This window comes from Chenopodium album, chromosome 23 (assembly GCF_948465745.1).
Source record: "Chenopodium album chromosome 23, dcCheAlbu1.1, whole genome shotgun sequence".
Taxonomy (NCBI): Eukaryota; Viridiplantae; Streptophyta; class Magnoliopsida; order Caryophyllales; family Amaranthaceae; genus Chenopodium; species Chenopodium album.
The window spans coordinates 22106358-22128207 of NC_137856.1; the positions used below are offsets into that span (position 1 = coordinate 22106358).

A 21850-nucleotide genomic window follows, 5' to 3' on the forward strand; every position below is an offset into this window, starting at 1 on the left:
TTCCAAGTGAAAACCTCGAGGCAGAAATGGCGAGGAAGATGTTGGTGATGGAGGACTCGCTTTTTACAGACGGTTTCGACTTATCTGATGGTGACATAGCCGCTATTGAAGACCAATTGAACGCGACCGCCATTGAATAAGCAATGAACAAAACCGCCATTAATAAAGCAGTGTACGAAACGGACATTGAAGACCATGCAACCGCCAATGAAGAAGCAAAAGATGACGAAGACGAATGTTCGTTAGCTCTTGAAGCTTTGTTGAAGAAGGTAATGTCGCAAGTAACCTTTTGAATTCAGGGTAGAAATCGCTGTTTTAATTAGGGTTTTGATTAATTAATCTGAAAATAATAACATTTGATAATAAAGTGATTAAATTAAATTGATGAATTGTGATTGTTTAGTTTAGATGTGTTTTAGTTTAAATTGATGAAATGTGTTTGTTTTGGTTAGTTGTTTAGTTTGACTCACTCTGTAATTGTTGTTGTTTTGTGTAAATAATGAGAATATGAGATGAAATGTGCCTTGAGATTAGTTGTTGTTGTTTGAATTTTGATATGCTCTGAATAATTTTGGAAAAGGTGACTGTTGGTGAAGAGTCATACAAGACTCCAACCAAAGGAAAGAGTCATGTGGCTATAATCTTCGAGATCGAAGAGTTTGCTAATGTAGAAGGTTTCCCTTCCTCCACTTGAACCAGGAATGGTCTTTGATAGTTGAAAAAAAAATTGACTTATATTTTAGGGACTATGGGAAACAGGAAGGTTTCAGCGTAGTTCGTTCAAGTGGAGCCTCAATAGGGAAAGGTTCTAATGTTAAGGACAAGCGGAGTTTGACATGGACATGTGAATGTTACGGTATGCCTACCAGGACGGGCAAGAAAACTGATGCCACACTTGTTTTGGATTCACAAATGTGTGACGAAGTTTGTGTAAAACGAAAGAGCAAAAAAGTGCAATGCCCGGTGAACTTATATGCAATGGTGAACGAAGGTGGGGATTAGGTAATTCATAAAGCCATTCTAGAACATAAAGGTCACTTACCAACCCCGGGGAAGTCCAAGAACATTACTAAATTTAGGAAAAAGTTCTTGACGGACAACCCGCACATTCTTAAACAAGTATTCAATGAACGTAGGGCGGGTGTTCCAGTTGCAACAATATTCAATTGTATGGCCCGTCAAAGGAATGGTCGAGAGGAGATGCAATTTCCGGGATTTGCATGATGAGGTTGCAAAGTAAAGGAAAATCATATTTGAAGAAGGTGATGCAAAAGCAATGTTTGCTTACTTCAAAAGGATGGTGGATAATAACCCACTTTTTTTCCACACCCATCGAGTGGATGATTTGGGTAGGCTCCAAGATGTGTTGTGGTCGATGCTAGGAGCCGGGTGGCATACGAGGAGTTTGGAGATATTGTATGCTTTGATTCAACTTACTTGCCAAATGAGTATAAGCTCCCATTTTGTAATTTTGTCGGGGTTAACCATCACGGTCAAACCGTCTTGTTCGGATGTGCACTAGTGTCTCGCGAGACCGTGGAAACGTTTAAATGGGTCTTCTCAAATTGGTTAAGGTGTATGGGTGAAAAACAGCCTATTAGCCTATTAGGATCCTAACGGATTAAATTTCGGCGATGAGGAAAGCGTTGAAAGTGACTATGAAAGGAACCATTCATTGATGGTGTATTTGGCACCTTACCCAAAAATTTGGCAAGAAGCTTGGGAAGCTTAAAAATTACACTGAAATTGAAACTGATCTCGAGAGTGCAATTTATGATAGTCTTGATTATGAAGAGTTTGAGGCTAATTGGCCTGAGGCAATCAAGAAGCATGAACTTGAAGATGATGAATGGCTTCAAGTTATCTTCATTACTCATGATAAAAATAGAATCACAGCTGTTCTATGTTGCTGTTATACTTTGTTTGTGTGCTATACTGTGCTTGTTTGTGTGTTCTGTTGCTGTTATAATGTTATGCTGGTGGATATTGTTATGATGCTGTTGGTGCATAAGCTCTGTGAATATTTCATAATTTCTGTGGAACTGTGTAAACCCTATTCAGTGCTATCTGAACTAGTCTGTGACTTTGATGTGATGCTCTTTGGATATTGTTATGCTTTTCAGAATATGGGAATTCATGATATATTCTGAAATTGGCCTTTTTTTTATTTTGCTTTTTTTGAAGAGACTGAAATTGGCCTGTATTTGTGATATGGAATTAAATTAACTGTTTTTCTGAGTTGATCATGTAACTGTTGTTGCATAAGATCTGTGAAAATTAAGCGTTTTGTGAAAATTTCATAAGCTCTGTGAACTTTGTAAACCTTATTTAGTGGATCTTATTTAAATTTGTTTAGGGTTGTATGAAGAACGCAGTATGAGGGTGCCTGCTTTTACCAAACATTTATTTTGGGCCGGGATGAAAACAACTCAATGGGTTGAGAGTATTCACAGGTTTTTTGATGGGTATTTTTGAGTAGGCATACTCTGTTGCATGAGTTTGTGGAGAGGTATTGTGATGCCTTGGAAGTTAGGTGCTTAAGTGAGAAAAGGGCGGATGACAATAATGATAGGTATGTAAGGCAAATTTACAGTGATTTCCCGGCTGAGTTGGTTATTTCAGAAGATTTATACGGATGCAAAATTTAAGGAGGTGCAACGAGAGTGCAATCACATAATGTATGTAAGTGAGATCCATCGGAATCTGGTTTCTGACACAATAACTGAGTACGTTGTGGCGGATAGAGTATGGTACAAGCCCAAACGATCGTGTAAAGAAAAGCCGTCCAAGAGAAAGAGAGAGTACAATAAGCTTTCATTTGACAGTTCAACCAAGCACGTAACTTGTGACTGTCACCAATTTAAGGAACTTGTAAACCGTTCACGGATCATTTAAGGCAACCACGAATAAGGGTGAAAAGTATTCTCGCGGTCTCAAAGGCATGCAAACAAATATTCAATTTGCTCCAAACTATTATTACGCTAAATTGGTTGAATATTAATGCAACACATAACTCTAATTATTTGTGATTACTTGATTAAATAACAAGATTAAAGGAACCTAAACCGGTTGTCCAAATTATCTTATTAGTCGTGATTTTCAATTACATATTCCCTTTAACATGCAATATGGTAATCATAATAATAATATAATAAAATATACATTAATATTGGAAACAATTTAACAATAATTGTTAGTCAAATCAAATAATAACAAAACCTTATCATGATAATAGCAATATAAAATAAAAATAAGTATTTAAATTAATTAATTACTGACATCCCGCGCGTTCCTTTAAATCGCTACATCATGAATAAATTGTTAGTAATTTCAATAAAATTAAATCAAACGGAAATTAAATTAAATAAAAAGTAGATTTGATTTGGTCCAAACCCTCAGTTAATTATACCCTTTCACGCCTTGGTTTAAGGACGGAACCTTGGGTCAAGTATGAACTCCTTGGAGTGCTTAAGGGAAGTATTATAGAAGAATAAGGTGGCTAAAAATTAGATTTAAGCAAGATAGAGAGAAGATTTTTGGTGTATAAGAGAGGAAGAGAGAATGATTTGGTGATCAAGCTTGTTGATGATTGAAAAGGGGGTGATATGACCTCTATTTATAGGGAAAAAAGAAGGTCGAAGAATCATGAAAAGATCGAGTTCGAATCGGAATAAAACTATTGCGATAGACATCAGTTTTTGCGGTTTTTGTTTTTATCATATCTTTTATCCAGAAATCGGAATGAGATAAATGATATGTCGTTGGAAAGATCTTGAAGTCTACTTTCTAACACAATTAGAATCAGACTAAAATATTTTGTAGAATAAAAGATATGGTCAAAATAGTGAGACGGTGTCAGTTTTAGATAGAGTTCCGTATTTCAATCATATCTTTTTCGTTATAGATCGGAATTAATATTATAATATATCATTGGAAAGATAATTTCAAGAGCTATTTAACCAACTAAGATTTATATAAAAACTATGAGGAACAAAAATCATATATGACTATCTTTGAACGTCTTTCAATTCGAATTGAATTACTAGAGGAGTTTTATTCCATTTCAAACTCATTGATCTTATCTTTTCAAAAAGGATGATCTTTTAGAAACTAATAGAAGCTTCCAATTAATCCTAATTGGTTTAGGAATGAGAATTAATCATTTGGATCCTCCACATGATCATTGGGTCGTAGGTAAGATGGGCTTTAGTTCGGTTTGGGCTAAGTTTAGTATTTTGGCCATAACTTATTCGTTATAGCTCGGATTTGGGATTATGATATATTGTTGGAAAGCTCTCTTCAATCCCCATCCAACTATTTAATAATTGGACCCAGATTATGGACCAAAATAAACTTCTCAAAATGTTTTTATAAAAAGGACACGAAATAAATGATTTTAAAGGACACGAAATGAACTATTATGGGTTTAAAGGCATGAAAAGAGGAAAATAAGTTATGGTTTGGGGAAATGGGCTAGGAATTGGGTTGGTTTATGAAATGTATTGGATAAAACATGGATTTGAGCACTCCAAAGATTAAATACTCAACCTGAACAATAATGGTGGTGAAAGGTTGTTCATCATTGGGTTTGGTTTTGGGGAGACACTTTTAGGTGTGTACACCTTGCCACCTTACCATTTGCGTTTGGCGGTCTTGGTGTTTTTTTCCGCAGGTGATGTTCGTCATTAAGCCTTTCTTGCCTCTTGGTTACAGTATGCTGAGTTACAGACTAAGCTTTAGCGACATGCTGGCGTTGTTGGCTTTGGTTAAGCTTTCGCGGATGCGTTGCTTTTGTATAATGGAGTGGTTGAGTATGACATTTTGAGTAATCCTAGTGAGGTCGCTGCCCCTAAAATCATGAAGAAATTGACAGATATATATTTCACAAAGGTTACTGCATCTGCAGAATTCACCTCTCTTTATCTCCTCGTCAATCAGCATTGTGGAAATCGCAGCAAGGAGATCACACCTCTCTTGGCTACGGGCTGTCCCTATTTCTGGGTTGGGTCAGACAATGAACGCGAAGACATATCGATGTTGTAGGAGTTTATAGGTACTACGCAGCGGAAATAAACATGAATCATATTCATACAGTACCTAATCCAAGGATCTAATGCATAACACATAAAGAACAAATAATTGTACCTTTGAAGCGTGATTCCACGTGCGATCGAGCAAGAACAAAGGGAGATAAAGAAACCCAAGCGTGATTCCTCTACTTGGTCCACGGGCACAAGTTAAACCTCCACTAATGCTAGTTAGTCGTGACTGAACGCATCAATCAACCTTCAACGGAGAGGAGAGGAGACAAACGAGCCACGAACCACCACCACCACCACGAGCAACCACCTTGCTAGGGTAGTCCGTACAGTTGTACGGATGAAGGGAAGGAGAGAGGCGTGTGAGAGAGAGTTCTAGAGTGTTTGGTTGCTTGTTTCATAATTCACTGTATGAGTGAGTTGTGACTTAATGCAACCCTAGGCATGGCCTCTATTTATATATCACATATATAATTAGAGTCCATGTGAAGCCCAAACACTTAGCCCACTTCTAACTACACTAGCTTTATTCCTTACATGGCTTGTTATATCCTCATGAGGCCCATTAATGGGCCTCTTACTTGTTAAACCCAATACCCTTGTTGTGTGACCTCATAAGATCCATTCTATAAGGCTTTGGGCTATTTAACTAACCCAAAGATCAATTATCATATCTAGCACCAGATATTGACGACCCTATAGAATGAACTTATTATCTCCATAATAGTGATCCTTGATATATCTAGTAATTGCACTTATCGAAGACATAACTCCTTCAGATGTGTGCTGTGCTACCGGATGGGTGTTCCATTATTCTCTGTCTCGACGCCGTGCTCAGCTTGTTCTCGGGTTTTTACAGGGGATATTTTCGGCGACCACGCGGTGTCGTGTGCTGGTATTGTGGGTATTAAACATCGGCATAATGTTGTTCGGGATACCCTTGTTGATATGTGCTACAGATATGGGATTTCAGCAAGAAAGGAGGTTGACATAGGATTGTCTGGAGGGAATGACTGGGCTCTCAGACCTGCCGATGTGTTACTTTATTCATGGGATCTTGGTCGTGATGTATGTGTCGACTTCACAGGGTCTTCCCCTTTGACACAGACAGGGCTACCTGACTTTGTTCCTGGACGAGTTGTGGCTGATGCGGCTCATCGGAAGCGGGTTAAGTATGAAGCTCGTTGTCAGGCGAATGGATTTGGTTTCATTCCTTTCTCCTTTTTTTCTTTTGGGGAATTAGAGAAGGACGCGTTTGCGTTGTTGAAGCGGGTTAGGAGGTTCTCAACGACGCAAGACATTGGGGCTCGTGCGGCAGCTCACATCTTCACTAGGGCAGGCTTTGCTATAGCCTGAGGAGTGGGAGCCCAGATTGTATCTCGACTTCCCACTAATTTATTGTAGGTTGTATTACTTTTGTTTTTGAGATGATAATAATAATAATAATAATAATAATAATAATAATAATAATAATGTCGAAATCTGCTCTGCTGCTCTGCTGTGCTATCCTAAAATCTGCTCTGCTGCTCTGCTGTGCTATGCCCAAAACTCCAAAAGATAAAAAAAACAGGGCCTTGGAATTAGTTATAGATACAAAGTATAACACAAATTAGTTTTGGTTCTCGTATTATAATTACTATTTTTTAAAAATCTATTTTCAAGAAGATAGTAAAAATAACGATAGGGAGTTGGCACTAAATTTAACTAATACTCTCTCTGTTTTTAAATACTTGCTCCAATTACTTTTTGCAGCCGTTTTTAAATACTTGCTTCATTTTTCTCAACTAGTGGACCCAATTTTATTACTTTTAGATTCTCTCTCCTCCAATTTGCCTTTTACCAACCACACTATCTCCATATTTTAATACTTTCTCCAATTTCTCCTAAAACTCCGCGCATGGAGAAATGGAGCAAGTATTTAAAAACGGAGGGAGTACATAGTATTTCAAATATATGGTATAATGACAATTATTTTTTGTGAGTAATGGTCTTTGTTTGATGAGGTACCTCTTTAAAAGAAAAAGAACATCTGAAACATAGTATTTCACCACGTTAATTTTCATGAAATATGCAAGTATTTGTGTTTTTTTTTTTAATTATTTTTTAAGGATTGATATATTTTTCAAACAAAAAAAATCTATTATGAAGACTATCATTGAATTTTTCGTTATTGTTGATTTACTTTGTCATGTTGCTATTATTTTATAAAAGGGTGACGAAAAAGTACTACACTCTAAAATTTCTGAGGCATTATACTGAAAAAGTGGGTGATTTTCCCTTCGATAAGCAATTTTTTTTTTATCTTTTTTTATCTTTTTTTTTTTTTTTTTTTTTTTTTTTTCTCTTGGAGTCACGTGACTCTTCTTTCACAATTTCATTTTCCTTTATTTTTTTGCATTTATTTTAATTCCTAAAAATGGCCCATGTCTATAGTTGCTAGAGCATGAGAACCTCCCCAGAGTACATATGGGATTTACCATATGAGCTGAGGCCATGTTTTGTGACACACTTAGAGCTCCCGTTCCCATTCTATATCGATTCTCGTTATCTAAGGTCCTGTTCACTTCATTTTAAAAAAATATTCAGTAAAAATAATTTCAGTTTAGTAATAATAAGTTCAGTTCAGCAAAAATAATTTCAGTTCAGTAAAAATAATTCCAGCTCAGTAAAAAACAGTAAAGTTAAAGAAGAAATATAATAGAAAATCAATAAAATAATTTCGATTCAGCAAAATGTGAAGTCTATCCAGTTTAATTAATTTCAATTTATTAAAAATAATTTAAATTCAGCAAAAATAATTTTAGTTCAGTAAAAATAATTGTAGTTCAACAAAAATAAGATAAAGTGAACAGGGCCTAACACCTGCTTTTATGGCTATCTAAACACCAAAAAACAAAAAGTTTTGTGACACACTCACATAGACCTGACAATCCTGTTCCAGACCTAATGACCCGACCAATGATCCGAAATTAACCCAAAAAATTGACCCGATCATGACCCGAAATTGACCCGAAATGACCCGATACCCGAAAGTGACCCGAACAGACCTGACACCCGTAGTAATTTCCCAAACTAAAATTACCTTATAATTGAAATAAAAATGTCTTGTACCAAAAATAACTCAAATTGTTCATTTTCAACCGTAGCAAAGTTCATAAACTTATTAATTTGAGCTTGATTTACAAAACAAACAACCTGAACATGACCTGATCCGAAATTAACTTGACCCGGACATGCTCGACTCGAAATAGACTCGACCCAAACATACCCGACCCGAAGTTGACCCGATCCAATACCTGACACGAAGTTGACCCAAAACCCAAATCGACCCGACCCAACCAATACCCGATTTGAATGTTCGCTAACCCGAAATGACCCGACCCGAATGACCCATTTGCCCGATCTACAACTCTACACTCACTCAAAACATACCGTTGAGAATAGCCTCTTACCATTTCAATTCTCCTCTATTTTGAATTCGAAAACCGCCTTTCCCTCTTTCTCTCTCTCTCTCTCTCCTCATACTCTTTCAGTCTGTAGTCAATCCCTTGTAAAAATCCTCTAATACTCTGTACAATGAATCAATACCACGTTTACGAAGCTATCGGCCATGGAAAACACTCGGTATTTTTACAATTTCACATCTCTTCCAATATTTCCTCATCTTACTTTTATTTAAATTTTTTTTTTTTGAAATTTGAAATTGATAATCAGAAAATGCATCACTATTTCTTTTTGAAATGTGTTTTAGTTTTATATTAAGCCCTAATTGCATTTTTAGTTGATTGAATTTTAAGTGTTTGATTAGTTTTTGATGATTCTGGAATTTTGATTTTTGCTGTTTTTGTTTAGGCTGTTTATAAAGGAAGGAAGAAGAAGACGATCGAGTATTTTGCTATTAAAAGCGTTGATAAATCTCAAAAGAGCAAAGTTCTTCAAGAAGTAAGTTTGTTTGAGTGATATTTTTGGGTATTTTTTGGTAAATTAATGTTTAATTGTTATAATTTGAGCCTTTTAATGAGGTAATTTTTTGCATCATTGTTGCCAAACTCAGTTAGGATGTTAATTTTCTTGATCCGTAAGCTTGATATCGTATGCAATCGAGAGACATTGTTGGAGTGAAGCTGCATTTGCAGTGGCGGATCTAGAAAAAAATATTTTGTGAAAACAAAATATAATTTGATAAATATATGAGGTTAAGAATAGTCTGAATTATACCTAAGTTTCGAAATTTTTAACTGGATCTTCCTTTGCTAGAATAATACTTCCTCTATATATATTTTGATGAAACACTTGATTTTTCACGCTTGCCAATGTTCAACTATTAATACCTTTAGTTACTAATAACTTAAAATTTTATAAGATTCTAATTTAAAAAGTATAAATTAAGACGAATTTAACAAGTCATCACATGACTGACTATGAATCACTTTTGTATATAGTGTGAATATTGTAACCTTATAATTACTTCATCTAAGGAAACCGAGGGAAGTGAGATTCAAATTTTATTGTCAAACTATGCCCTTCAATTTCTATTATTCATTCATATAGTAAGTTTTTGTTGAAAAATTCTACGAGTAGTGTAGATTAAAGCTAGAATTGTTATTATCACATCATGAAATAGCACAAGTTTTTGATGAATATGTTGCCAAAAAAATAATGAGTATTAAGTATTAACCACTAAAGTCACATGTGGGTTATAATTATAATACAACAATGAAAGAAGAATACCTACTATTTTGTTTAATCTGCTTCTTGACATAACTATTTTCATGTTATGTAAAGATTTTATGTTGTTGCTATTGTAGGTCAAGATCCTTCATGCTCTAGATCACCAAAATGTGCTGAAATTTTATTCATGGTACGCCTGTGCCTTTTTTACTACTAATTTTTTAGTATAACTCTTATATTCCATACTTACTGTCACAAAGTAAGCAAATATAAGTTTCATGTTTACTTCAACTGATTAATTCTCTGCACTGTGAATAGGTACGAAACTTCAGCTCACTTATGGTTAGTATTAGAATATTGTGTCGGAGCAGACCTTATGAGCTTACTGCGACAGGTTTGTTTTTCTTATTATGTAAACGAAATTAGTTGGTTACTCTAAAATAACCTTGTTGGAATTGTTACAATTTAATGATTGCACTTTAGACATCTATTTTGGGCAGATGGGTGGAGTAACAATGTTTTATTTTTTGAGAGGCTGTGAGGAACGGCGTAATTAAGTGAAAATTTGTGCTATTCAATTAGTTTTGATGTATCTCTTTTGATCTGATGTTGGGGTTTTCAGGATGAGCATCTTCCAGAAGATTCAATACACGACCTAGCCACTGACATTATTAAAGCTTTGCTGTAAGAAACGCAGTATACTTTGTTTTGAACTGTTGCATTTTATATTTCTCTTATACATTATTAAGATATTCAGTTGGTTGGAATGACTTTTGATTACGGCTACACTGCAGGTACTTACATTCAAAAGGAATCATCTACTGTGACTTGAAACCATCCAACATTCTGTTAGATGAGAATGGCCATACAAAGGTAATTGAAGACAAGTTTTCTAGAGAACACATTAATGTAATTGCTTTTATCATACTGATTATTTGTTCCTTCTTTTTATTTGTCATGCAGCTCTGTGATTTTGGATTGGCCAGAAAGTTAAGTGATATATCAAAAACACCTTCATCCTCGGTGCGTTTTCTGCTTTTCCAAGAAGAGTTGACATTTGTGATTTTTCATCTACTTTAATAATCAGTTACGGGTTTATAATTTATTGGTGCTTTTTCAGCTGCCACAAGCGAAGCGTGGAACACCATTTTACATGGCTCCAGAGCTTTTTCAAGATGGGGGTGTGCACTCTTATGCATCTGACCTTTGGGCTCTTGGTTGTGTCTTGTATGAATGCTATGCTGGGAGGCCTCCCTTTGTGGGAAGAGAATTTACCCAACTAGCAAAATCTATACTCTCAGATCCAACTCCACCTCTTCCAGGTGACCCCAGCCGTCCTTTTGTCAATCTGGTGAATTCTCTATTGGTGAAAGATCCAGCAGAAAGGATACAATGGACAGAGCTTTGTGGACATGCATTTTGGGGAACAAAAATTTCCCCGGTTCCCTTGCCCCCTCAGCCAGCATTTGATAACATGATTGGGATTACTTCTAGACCATATCTCACGGAACGCAATGGTGAAAGACATCCCCATGGAAGAACTCCTCCAAAATCTCGTGAGAAAGAAATCAAAGGATGCTCCAAACAAGATGAGAACAGTAATACAGGGTCTAGAGGCATTGGAACACCTGTTAAAGGTACTGCCAGTGGTCGCAAAACTCAAACGAAGAGTGGTAGAGTATTGGATGATAAGCAAGCCAATCCTTCAAGTGCAAGGGGTGTGAATATTCTCCGTCTTTCGAGAATAGCAAAATCAAATCTACAAAAGGAGAATGAAAAGGAAAATTATCGGAGACCTTTGGCTAATAATGTACAGAATGATGCTGAGATCAAAATAGAAAACACTGATATGGAACTTGACTTTAATGAGAATGATGATGAAGAGACTCAAGATGAGCCTGATGCATCTGATAACTTTTCTTCGACTCCAGAAGGAAACAATTCAACTTCAGATCAGAATCAGGGAATTGAAGAAGAATCTGACTGTCAGTCTGATGTATCTAATGTCAGTAAGGATATCAGAACACTTGAGGAACCTTCTTCAGATCACACCGTATCGGCTACACCACCCAGTGCCAGCCCTCAGTCTAAAAATCCAAGGGGTAAGGCAGCTGTGGTACCTGCAACGGAATCTGAATCTCCAACAGTTTCAAATGAGCTTTCTGATGTGTTTTGGCATCCATCTGATCTTTCAGTCAGACCTGTTATGCCGAGCAGAAAAGCTACTAAAGTGTCTGAAACGATTCCTTCTCTTCCATTTGATGCACTGCCAGCTTCTGAGTTTGAGAAGATATCTAAAGACCAATTTGACGCTTTCACCAATAAGATTGTAACCATTTTGAATGGGAATGCCAATATTGGAGAGAAGCAGAATACAATCCGGTACCTTGAGACATTGAGCAACAATGCTGAAGTTGCTAACATGATTACAAATGGACCTGTAATGCTGGTTCTTATTAAACTCCTTAGACAGTCTAAAGCTTCAGCTTTCAGAATTCAGCTAGTTTCTCTCATTGGGTTGTTGATTCGACATTCTACATACATTCAAGATGAGTTGGCCAATTCTGGATTAATCAGCTCATTAATTGATAGCCTTAGAGACAGACAAGAAAAGGTGAGGAGATACTCAATGGCTGCTTTGGGTGAATTGATGTTCTACATATCCACTCAAATTGATCAAACTAAAGACAGAGGTACTGAAAATCAACACAAGGACGGCCGCTCTGCAACTGGGTGGCAGGTAATAAAACTTACTTCATCTCTTCTTGATGCTCTTGGGCTTTATAGATGTCTTTACTTCATGAATCACACATAGTTTGATACTTTGTCTGTATTATTCATTTATATTATTTTCCAAATGGCTGAACAGGTTCCAAATGCATTGATTTCCCATGTTGTCTCAATGTTGCGCAAGGGGGAGGATGATGTAACTCAAGTGTATGCATTAAGAACTGTGGAAAATATTTGTAGCCAAGGAGCACAATGGGTAGCTCGTTTTACCAGCCAAGATGTTATTAGTAATCTTTGCTACATATTCAGAGCTGTAGGGAAGCAAGAAAGTGTGAGATTAACTGCTGGCTCATGTTTAGTGCGCTTGGTTAGGTTTAATCCCCCCAGTATACAATCAGTAATTGAAAAGCTCTCATTCAAGGACATTGCAGCTGCTCTTGTAAAAGGCAGTCAACGTGAGCAACAAATAAGTCTGAACCTATTAAACATGGCCATGATTTGTAGTCATATGTTTACAAATATAGGCCGTTACCTTATGCCTTTAGTAGAGGATAAGAATCTGGTTCCAAGTCTTGTTTCACTGATAGAGCAGGGTAATGACATCTTAAGAGGAAAAGCTCTTGTATTTGTGGCCTTGCTTTGTAAGACTTCTAGACGGTGGTTGCCACATTTTTTTTGCAATGCAAAGTTTCTCTCCACAGTGGACCGGCTTAGTAAAGAAAAGGATGGTTACATTCATCAGTGCCTGGATGTGTTTTTGCATACTGTGGCTGGTACAATGCCAGGTTTGCTGGATACAATTAGCAATGACATTCAGCAACTTATGGGGGGTAGACGCCACGGTCATGTTGCTGCTCGAGCTATGCCAAAAACAAATATTCATTTGTTTCCAGTTGTACTTCATCTTCTAGGATGTTCGTCCTTTAAACGCAGAGTTGTCTGTGATCAGGTCCTGCAGCACTTGGCAACCTTGGTCAAGCATGTGGAGTCTCCATTTCAGGTAAGCAGGCCTTTCGCTGTCTCTTATTTTGGAATTTGACCAATATTCTGCTTCATTGAAGTCATTATTTTTTATTTTGTCTGGAATATTCAATGTATAGAATTATACATAGACCTGGATTTCTAGAGTATGTCTTAATAGTCATTTGAGGTAAGAATGTCTGAATCACATATTACTTCCTCCATCCCATATTTATTTTGAAACTTGACGTCAGTCATGACACATATTTCAGGTAAACATTTATTGTTTGGATTTCAACTGTCCATTCTTAAGAGTAGATGTTTTGGAGATAATAGTAGTTTTGATTGATGGTTGTGGGGTAATTTATAAATAGATTGAGAGGATGTGAGACCCTAACATTTAAGTAATGGGAAAAGAGATGCTTTATAATTGCGACCTTTTGCAAACTACAAGTCTAAAAACTTGACAGATGAAAAAGATGGTAAAAATTAATTTGGGAAAGAGGGAGTATTTAAGTAATTAAGTGCACAATAAAATTCCACAAAAAATAGAATGTTTTGTTGTTTGTTAACAGTGGATACATTTTGGTTGATAAATACATCTGTTATGACAAATAGCCTAACACAATTGTGTTTTTATATAGGATCCATGTATCTATAAAGTTGTCCACTTTATCATGCATTTTACTAAGGGTCTATGTACCCCATGAACCTTTCCATTTGATGCACAAGTACAAATAATGTTAAATCTATTACATGATGAATTTACAGATGTATATCATACACCTTGAAAACTTTAGCCTTTAGTTACATGGCATTGATTTCTTGCTTTATGTGCTTCTTTATGCGTATACTATGTTTGACTTTGACAGGGAAGGGATGACTTTCAAATAACACTCCTTCGAGTTCTCGAGTCTATTGTGGAAGACCAGTCTCATGTCCTTAAATGGCCTACTGTTTTTATCCGTGAAATTCTCCCAAGCTTGTCTGTTATTTACAAGGGGAACAAGGATGGTGATGCAAGATTTTTGTGCTTAAAGATTTTGTTTGATGTGATGGTTATTTTCTTGGAGGAACAATCAAAAGATGAACAGCAATCTGAGGAATTGAAGTCCATATCCTTAAAGCATTTCTTGCCTCTCTATCCCATGTTTGTTGAGGATGAGGACCCCATTCCAGTATATGCTCAAAAGCTGCTTCTGATGCTTATTGAGTTTGATCACATCAAGATCTCAGACATCTTACATATGAAGACAGTCCAGCGGTGCTTTGAATTCCTCCTTGGGGATCTAGCAAGTGCGAACGTGAACAATGTAAAGCTCTGTCTGGCACTGGCATCTGCTCCAGAATTGGAAACAAAAATCCTCTCTCAACTTAAAGTGGTTCGCAGAATTGGTAACCTTCTGGAGTTTGTGAGTGCAAGAGAAATGGATGATTTTATGGAACCAGCTCTTGGCTTATGTAGGGCATTCCTTTTGCGTTCAGTATATAATAGAAAAGGATCCACTTATTCTGAAGAACCAACTCTTTTGTCGGATTTCTCTGCTGAAGCAAACCCTCCTATAGATCAGCAGCAGTGCATAAGAGATATTGCTGACTTTGGCGGTATTGTTGGTGTGTTACTTGAATTGAGTAGGTCTCATGATCCAAATATTGCTGATATAGCATCTGAATGTGTGGTTTTGCTGCTAAGGGTGGCTCCAAGGGAAGGCACTACTAGTTTCCTCACCAATCTTCCCAAGGTTGGTGCTATCCTCGAGTCCTGGCAACAGGGAATCTCTCACTTATTGGTGCAGCGAGTGCTACATGCTCTTGGTTACTCCTGCAGGCAATATTTTTCGCAGGCTATGATATTATCGATGGCTGGTTCAGAGATATCTAAACTCAAAATCATTGTATCTGAGATTAAGAAATCAAGTATATCTGCACTAGTAGCTGCAGCTTCTACTGTAGCCCCTGAGTTGGATCGGCTTCCTCGCTGTCATTGAATTCAAGCTTTTTTAGAACTCTTTCGTGTTAGCATTTTCTCTTATCTGGCTTTACGTGTATTCAGTTTTGCTTTGATTTGGGGAGAATGTCCCTTACTGAAGATATATTGGTTGTTCTACTTAAGTGAGTTGAGGACTACCTTATTGTCATTCGAGTAAATAATATGAAGAACTTACATATCTTTATACTTAGTGTATTTTTTCATGCCAAATTCTAAACAAAATTTGATATCAATGTTTCCCGTAGTAAAAATCAGATTTGCTGAGGATTATTATCATTGGTACAGTTTCTTTTTTCTTAAAGCAAAATACGAGTAGTTTAAGTCCCGTGCAACCACAATTTTACCATTTTTCACAAATTAAAGATTTACAACAATTTATAATTCTACAATTTTTTTTACAAATTATTTTCTTATTACAAGTATCATTAAAAAAAAATAAAATAATAATAGATTTCAAGTTGTATTTGAATGGGCGTATGTATGATATACAATACGAATATTGTTTTAGTAATTTATAAGTATCTGCTTAATTCATGATAAGTGGTTACATAAAGACTAATTGATTTTGGGAGGAAAAGATTGCATTACACTGATTATTAATATTTTCTTAATATAAAAGACGTGTAAGATTTAGACTACTCCATAATATTTAACTTAAAATTTTACTTTGTATACAGTGGTAGATTAGGAAGAAACATATTATAGTGAATAAAATATTTTCTAAGATGATTTGGCAAAAAAAAGGAATCTTTTCAACCCGACATTGACACATGTCATTTTTTTATTCGCCTTTAGTATATTCTTACTATGTATTTATAGATTGGGTCAATCACTCATTTGTCATTGTTTAAAGTACTTGTTTACTTTTTGTTTATTTCCTAACAAGACGCAGAAAAAAAAAAAAATAAAACTTAAGGAAACTTGACATCATATAAGTTTCTTGATCCATCTTAAGAAGAGCGAAAGTGTAAGAAGAATGTATGCAATAGATAAACACCAAATTGACTCCAAATTATATTCTCTTCGTCCCTTTAAATTCTTCTCGTATTTCATATGCATCAAACTAATCTTTAAAACATAAAATCAATCCAAGCTCTCTAGTAGGCTTTCTTACCCTTCAGCTTGAACAACATCCTGCGCTTGAATTTTCCTAGCTTCCCATGTATCAACTTGGTCCTGAGCTTCACTTTGCCATGCTACAGCTGCAGTCCAGCTCGATCTGCTTCTGGTACCCCATTGTTTCCACGCTGCATCTACTATGACCGAGATCATAGGGTTAGTCGAAGGTGTACCTGCAGATAAAATTTGAGGAGAATGCATTCCCTGTGCTCCATGTTTCTGTTGTTGCAGTGATTGCTCCTCCTCCTTCAATTTCGAAGCCTTCCACCACTTGTCAGCATGTACCTGTGCTAAATCCAGCATGGCCTTTGGACTAACACTCATGCTCCGAAAATCTACCTCATCTCTATGAAGCCAAATTGCATACAATATTATCAATATTGAAAAGGAAAGATTACCATCCTGCTCCAATTTGAAAGAATAACTGAAGATATCTGTAAGCTACTTTCCCAGATTAATATGAGGGTTTGCCATCGTTCGGACTCCCAGAAAACCCCACCATACTCTCTTGATCACCTTACATTCTCTAAATAAATGATCCATTGTTTCCTCTTTTACTTTGTACAACACACATTGGTCATCCACCATCACCCCTCGTTTCCTTATGTTACTCTTCGTAAGAAGTTTATTCATGATAACTCTCCAACCAAATAGCAAAACCTTTGGCCATACACTAATCCTACAATATTTTGTCCAAAAAACAGTGTCTCCATCCTTGGCTCTAGTATCCTAATTTTATAGAGTAATTACCCTTGGTGTCAGGAATCCAAACCTTGTAATCCTTTCTTTATGAAGGTAGGCATATGCTTAATATCTTTCTTGCATCACCTTTTGCAAAAGCTTTCCAAACCAGCCTTGTATTCCAAGAACTGTGCGAAGTAATCAAGTCAGAGACTTTCTTAACCTCATCACTTCCTTCGAACTCTTTCTTTGTTATTTTATTCTTACCCAGCTAGATGTCTTGTCTTATGTCAATGTCCTTGCCATCACCTACTGAGAAGCCTATGTTCTTCCTGTGTTTTGACACATCTTTCACAATGCTTCTTGCAGCCCAAGAGCCAGTTCTTGGGACTTGTCATTTATATACCAGATTAATAGGATCAGTTCCATACTTTCCTGTAAAAACTCTACTCACAAGAAATCCTGGGTTTCTCTCCATTCTCCAACCTTGTTTTAGAAGAAGTGCTCTATTTAGGTGCATAACACTTCTATTCCCTAGTCCCCCATTAGATTTGTGGTTACACACTGCTTCTTTTCTTTCCCAATAGATAGGTCTCGAGCCCTTAGAATTTGTCCACAAAAATCTCAGAATGAGGGACATGAGTCCATTTGACAGAGTTTTAGGGCACCGTACCAATAAACTGATAAGACATGATGTAAGGAAGCAATCAGCACACCATTGATTAGAATGATCTTTCCTGCCACTGTGAGGTGAGAAACTTTCCATGAAGAGATTATCTTTGAGACCTTGTCACTGAAATGCCTGAATTTTGATGAAGTCCTTCCATTTACATCCATATGGCAACCTAGGTAGTGTAGGGAATATTTCAAGCATTATGATAACCCCAAACTTGAACCCCACTGTAATCATACACTAAAGTACGGTGGCGTTCCAAAGGGAAAGAAAGAGAGCAAAAGAGTCGCCAACAAGTTTCAGGAACTTGTAAACCCAAAAGACAATCCAAAGGACCGTCAACTACTCCATAAGGTCTTGAACCAAATAAGGTCCGGGGATGAGGGTACGAATCCAATCTACAAAAGAAAGGACCCGCCCTATAAAATAGGCCTCTACTTTGTTCTGCTCGTATTCATGTGCGCTTTTCAAATAACATACAAAATCATATTAAACCTACCCTGTTTAATCTATGTTGGTTGAATATTAATGCACAAATAAACTATTATTGGCGATCACTTGAATTAAAATCACATTAGCCTAAACCAAATTAATAATTATCTTATTAAGCGTGATTTCAAGTACAAATTCCCTTTAGCAATCATAAAAGGTGTGACCAAGCAATAACAATATAAAATATATCAAGCAACATAAATAATAATCAATAATGATAAGAATCAAGAGCATGTTAATAATAAAGCTTAAATATAATAGCAAGATCCTAGGCATGATACTAACAAGATTAATAACAATCCAAGCATGTCACTAAACAATAAAGATCAAAGCTTTAAACCTAACATGGTACTAACATGATATTAGAAAGAGTAAATGCATCCTAAACATGATACTAGAAAGCATTAAAAACATCCTAACATGATACTAGAAAGCATTAAAAGCATCCTAACATGATACTAGGAATCATAAAACAATAATAAATATGCTATCTACATTGTTAATAAAATAGGGAGTAAGATAATCTACTTACTTTGAAGCCTCGTACCTCTTTCTAATAACAAAATACACAAGTTAGTAAACTTCAATGAAAATAATAAACAACAATTAAAGAATCAAATTGAAATCAAATTAAACAAAGTTTAGACTAGTTTTGGACCAAACCCTCAGAAATTATCAACCTTGCACGTCTAGGGCGAAGGCAACTTCGAACTTGGCTAAGAGATTCTAAATCTCGTGAATGCGGAATATTGTGTTTAAAAAGCTAGTTTAGAAAGAGAGGGAGAAAGAATTAAGCTATATTGCTTAGAGGGAGAATAGAGAGAATTAAGGAGAATTGATGAGAGTTGATAGCTAGAATTGATGATTCTGAAAACAGGGATTCGGACCCTATTTATAATGAAAATAGTCCGGAAAAACATAGAATTTGATAAGGAATAAAACTACACGCTGTCGCCAGGAATCGACTCTGTCGCGAGGCGACAGGGTCTGTCGCGTGGCGACAGACTTGTCGTTTGGCGACAACCTGTATTAGCGCGTTTTCTTCACTCGGAATCCGATCTTTAATCAACTTGATCTATGGAATCCGTAAAGAAGATAAAATACGTATTTTTAAGATAATAAAATAATATTTCACTCCAAATAAAAGTCTATTTTAAAATAAATAATTATTAAATCTAATAATATTAGAATTAAAAAGAATCTTCTAGAAACTTCTAGGAAATTATAATTAATCCTAATAATTTTAGGAATAATAATTAATATTGGGCCCTCCTCTAGATCATTGGGCCGTTTTTAAATAATTAACCGGGCCCAGTCTAGTATCTTGGCCATAACTTCCTCAATATTCATCGGAATTGGGCTTATAATATATCGTTAGAAAGGTCTTTTCGAGCCCCATCCAACTACACTATTATTGGACCTTAATTATGGACTAAACTAAACTGGTTTGGCTATTTTCAAATAAATAGAGTTATTTTCAAAAATAGAGAGAAGAGAATTTTAATGAAAACTAAACCGCAACACTTGACTTTCAACCACTTTCACCTAACTCGATAATGGTTCGACGTGAAAGGCATTCATCACTGGGTTTGGTTTTGGGGAGACACAAATGGGTGTCTACAGAAGCCCCCATTTTGACTGAGTTTGAAGAAACTTATGTTTCGAAAAACGAGAACGAGAGTCAAAGTATCGATAGGGACGGAGAATGATTCAAAATGCTCTGCAATTCCAAATCATTCTTATAACGCCGATACCTGTAAAACAACCACTAGTTAAACAGATAAAAGAGTTAAGAAACGCGTATCTTGCACCGTCGAGCACACGTCTCTGAGCGTAACCGTTTTGCTGTTGCTTTTGTTGTTGTTTGTGACAACTTCCATAGTGCCTCGTGAACGCCATCGTTGAAGATAACCATTTGCCGTCGTCCTTAATATTCTTGGTGACAATCCTCCACAGTATTTCGGGAACATCGTCGAAAATAACTGCATGTCGTCATCTTCAGGTTGTGGCCGTATGTCGCTACGGCAGTGCATCGCCGCTATAGACAATCTCTTCTTTACCTTGAGGGACCGTCGAAGGTGACCTTGCTTCGCCATCTCCAAAATTTGTGACACTACCTCGCCACAGCCGTGCTTCGCCACTAGACAACTCCTCTCTATGTTGGGACATCGCCAAATAATCATTCTGCTTATTGACCCCTAATATATTGTTATTTTGTTTGTTCCAATGCTTCGGTGCTTTTGTCTTCGTAAACCATTATTTCGGTGCTTTTATTGAACCATTATTTCGGTGCCTTGTTATGAGCCAATACTTAGGCGCTTTAAGATAAGTGAGACGATCTTTTATCAAGTCGATCACTTAATGCATCTGCAATCAAGCTGACTAAATCATGTCAATTTGCTTAAAGGGGCTAACTAGTGTACCAAGGAACCCAAACTTCTAAAATAGGCCCACAAAGTCATGAGGAGGGGCCCAGCATTCTGTCGCCACTCCAGCGCGGGCCAGAGACGACTGTTGCGAGGTTTTGCCCCTGTCGCCACACGACAGAGTCTGTCGCCTCGCGACAATTCTGTCGTTTAGCGACAGAATCGGGGTTTTAAAACCCGTCTTCTTCTTCTTTCTCATTTCGCTGCTCAGCTTCACAATTTTCGCGAAAACTTCAATCTACTCATTCTTGCTCATTTCTCAACCAAATTCGCTCAAACTTGTTGCAAATTGAAGCTTTTCTCATCTATTTTCCCGATCTATGTAAGTTTTGCTCAAACTCTACTCGGTTTTTGATGAATTGTGCATTCTTGCTCGCGAATTTTCGAAAATTTCGAAAGTGTTTTTGCTTAATTTGCTTTGTTCGTTGAATTTTATGCCTTGAATTTGTTTAATTATGCTTGTATATTACCTTAGGAGTATTTTGAAACTTGTTTGACTCAATTTGGAGAAGAAACGAACGATTCACCATTGTTGGACCTCTTAAGGCCGTGAAGAGCAATGTGGGTCGTTCTTTGCATTTTTACTGCTTTTGCTTGTACAATTTGTCACCATATTCATCATATGTTTGCAAGAAATTGTTTATTTGCTTAAAAAATGCTTCCATGCTTGATTGAAATTTTTGCTCTGCTTTAGTACTACGTACTCTGTTTTGCGAACATAGTATCATGCGGCCTAGGCGAACCTTAGATACTGTAGAGCCTTAAATTTAATTACTTTTATATACTTTAGCATGGCTAGACGACGTGGTTCTGGTTCTCGGTCGAGAGACACGTGTCGAGAGGACGAGCCCACCAGTGAGGGCGAGGACGTGCCTTCTACTTCCAGGCTGGGTCTCATGCCGGATTGGGACGAGCGCACCCTGTTTCACGCACCGGTTCATCATTTGTCGGAACGAGTCCGACGAGGTCTTGCGAGTGGGAGGACCCGTAGCCACGTCTCGGGTAATTTCACCATCATTTCTCTGTACGACAACTTCATCAGTCGCGATGAGGGGCTACGTCGTCTTTG

The 21850-nt window shown here is 36.8% G+C and overlaps 1 protein-coding gene across 1 annotated transcript; it reads left to right on the forward strand.

The window, feature by feature from the left end:
• Positions 1 to 8524: 8524 nt before the first annotated feature.
• Positions 8525 to 15583, forward strand: LOC145608503 (serine/threonine-protein kinase RUNKEL-like). The gene is made up of 10 exons (XM_081664118.1): positions 8525 to 8663; positions 8892 to 8981; positions 9848 to 9900; positions 10029 to 10104; positions 10333 to 10394; positions 10505 to 10583; positions 10674 to 10733; positions 10831 to 12450; positions 12580 to 13440; positions 14273 to 15583. Exons 1-10 carry the CDS (start codon positions 8616 to 8618, stop codon positions 15386 to 15388), a joined length of 4065 nt encoding a protein of 1354 aa, XP_081520244.1. The 5' UTR covers positions 8525 to 8615; the 3' UTR covers positions 15389 to 15583.
• Positions 15584 to 21850: the final 6267 nt, after the last annotated feature.

Excerpts from the sequence above, each read along its gene's own strand:
- LOC145608503 (XM_081664118.1), top strand. The coding sequence starts at position 8,616 with ATGAATCAATACCACGTTTACGAAGCTATCGGCCATGGAAAACACTCG. Across the intron at positions 9,901-10,028 it reads GTGCTGAAATTTTATTCATG|GTACGAAACTTCAGCTCACT; the intron begins GTACGCCTGTGC and ends CACTGTGAATAG. Across the intron at positions 10,584-10,673 it reads ATGAGAATGGCCATACAAAG|CTCTGTGATTTTGGATTGGC; the intron begins GTAATTGAAGAC and ends TTTGTCATGCAG.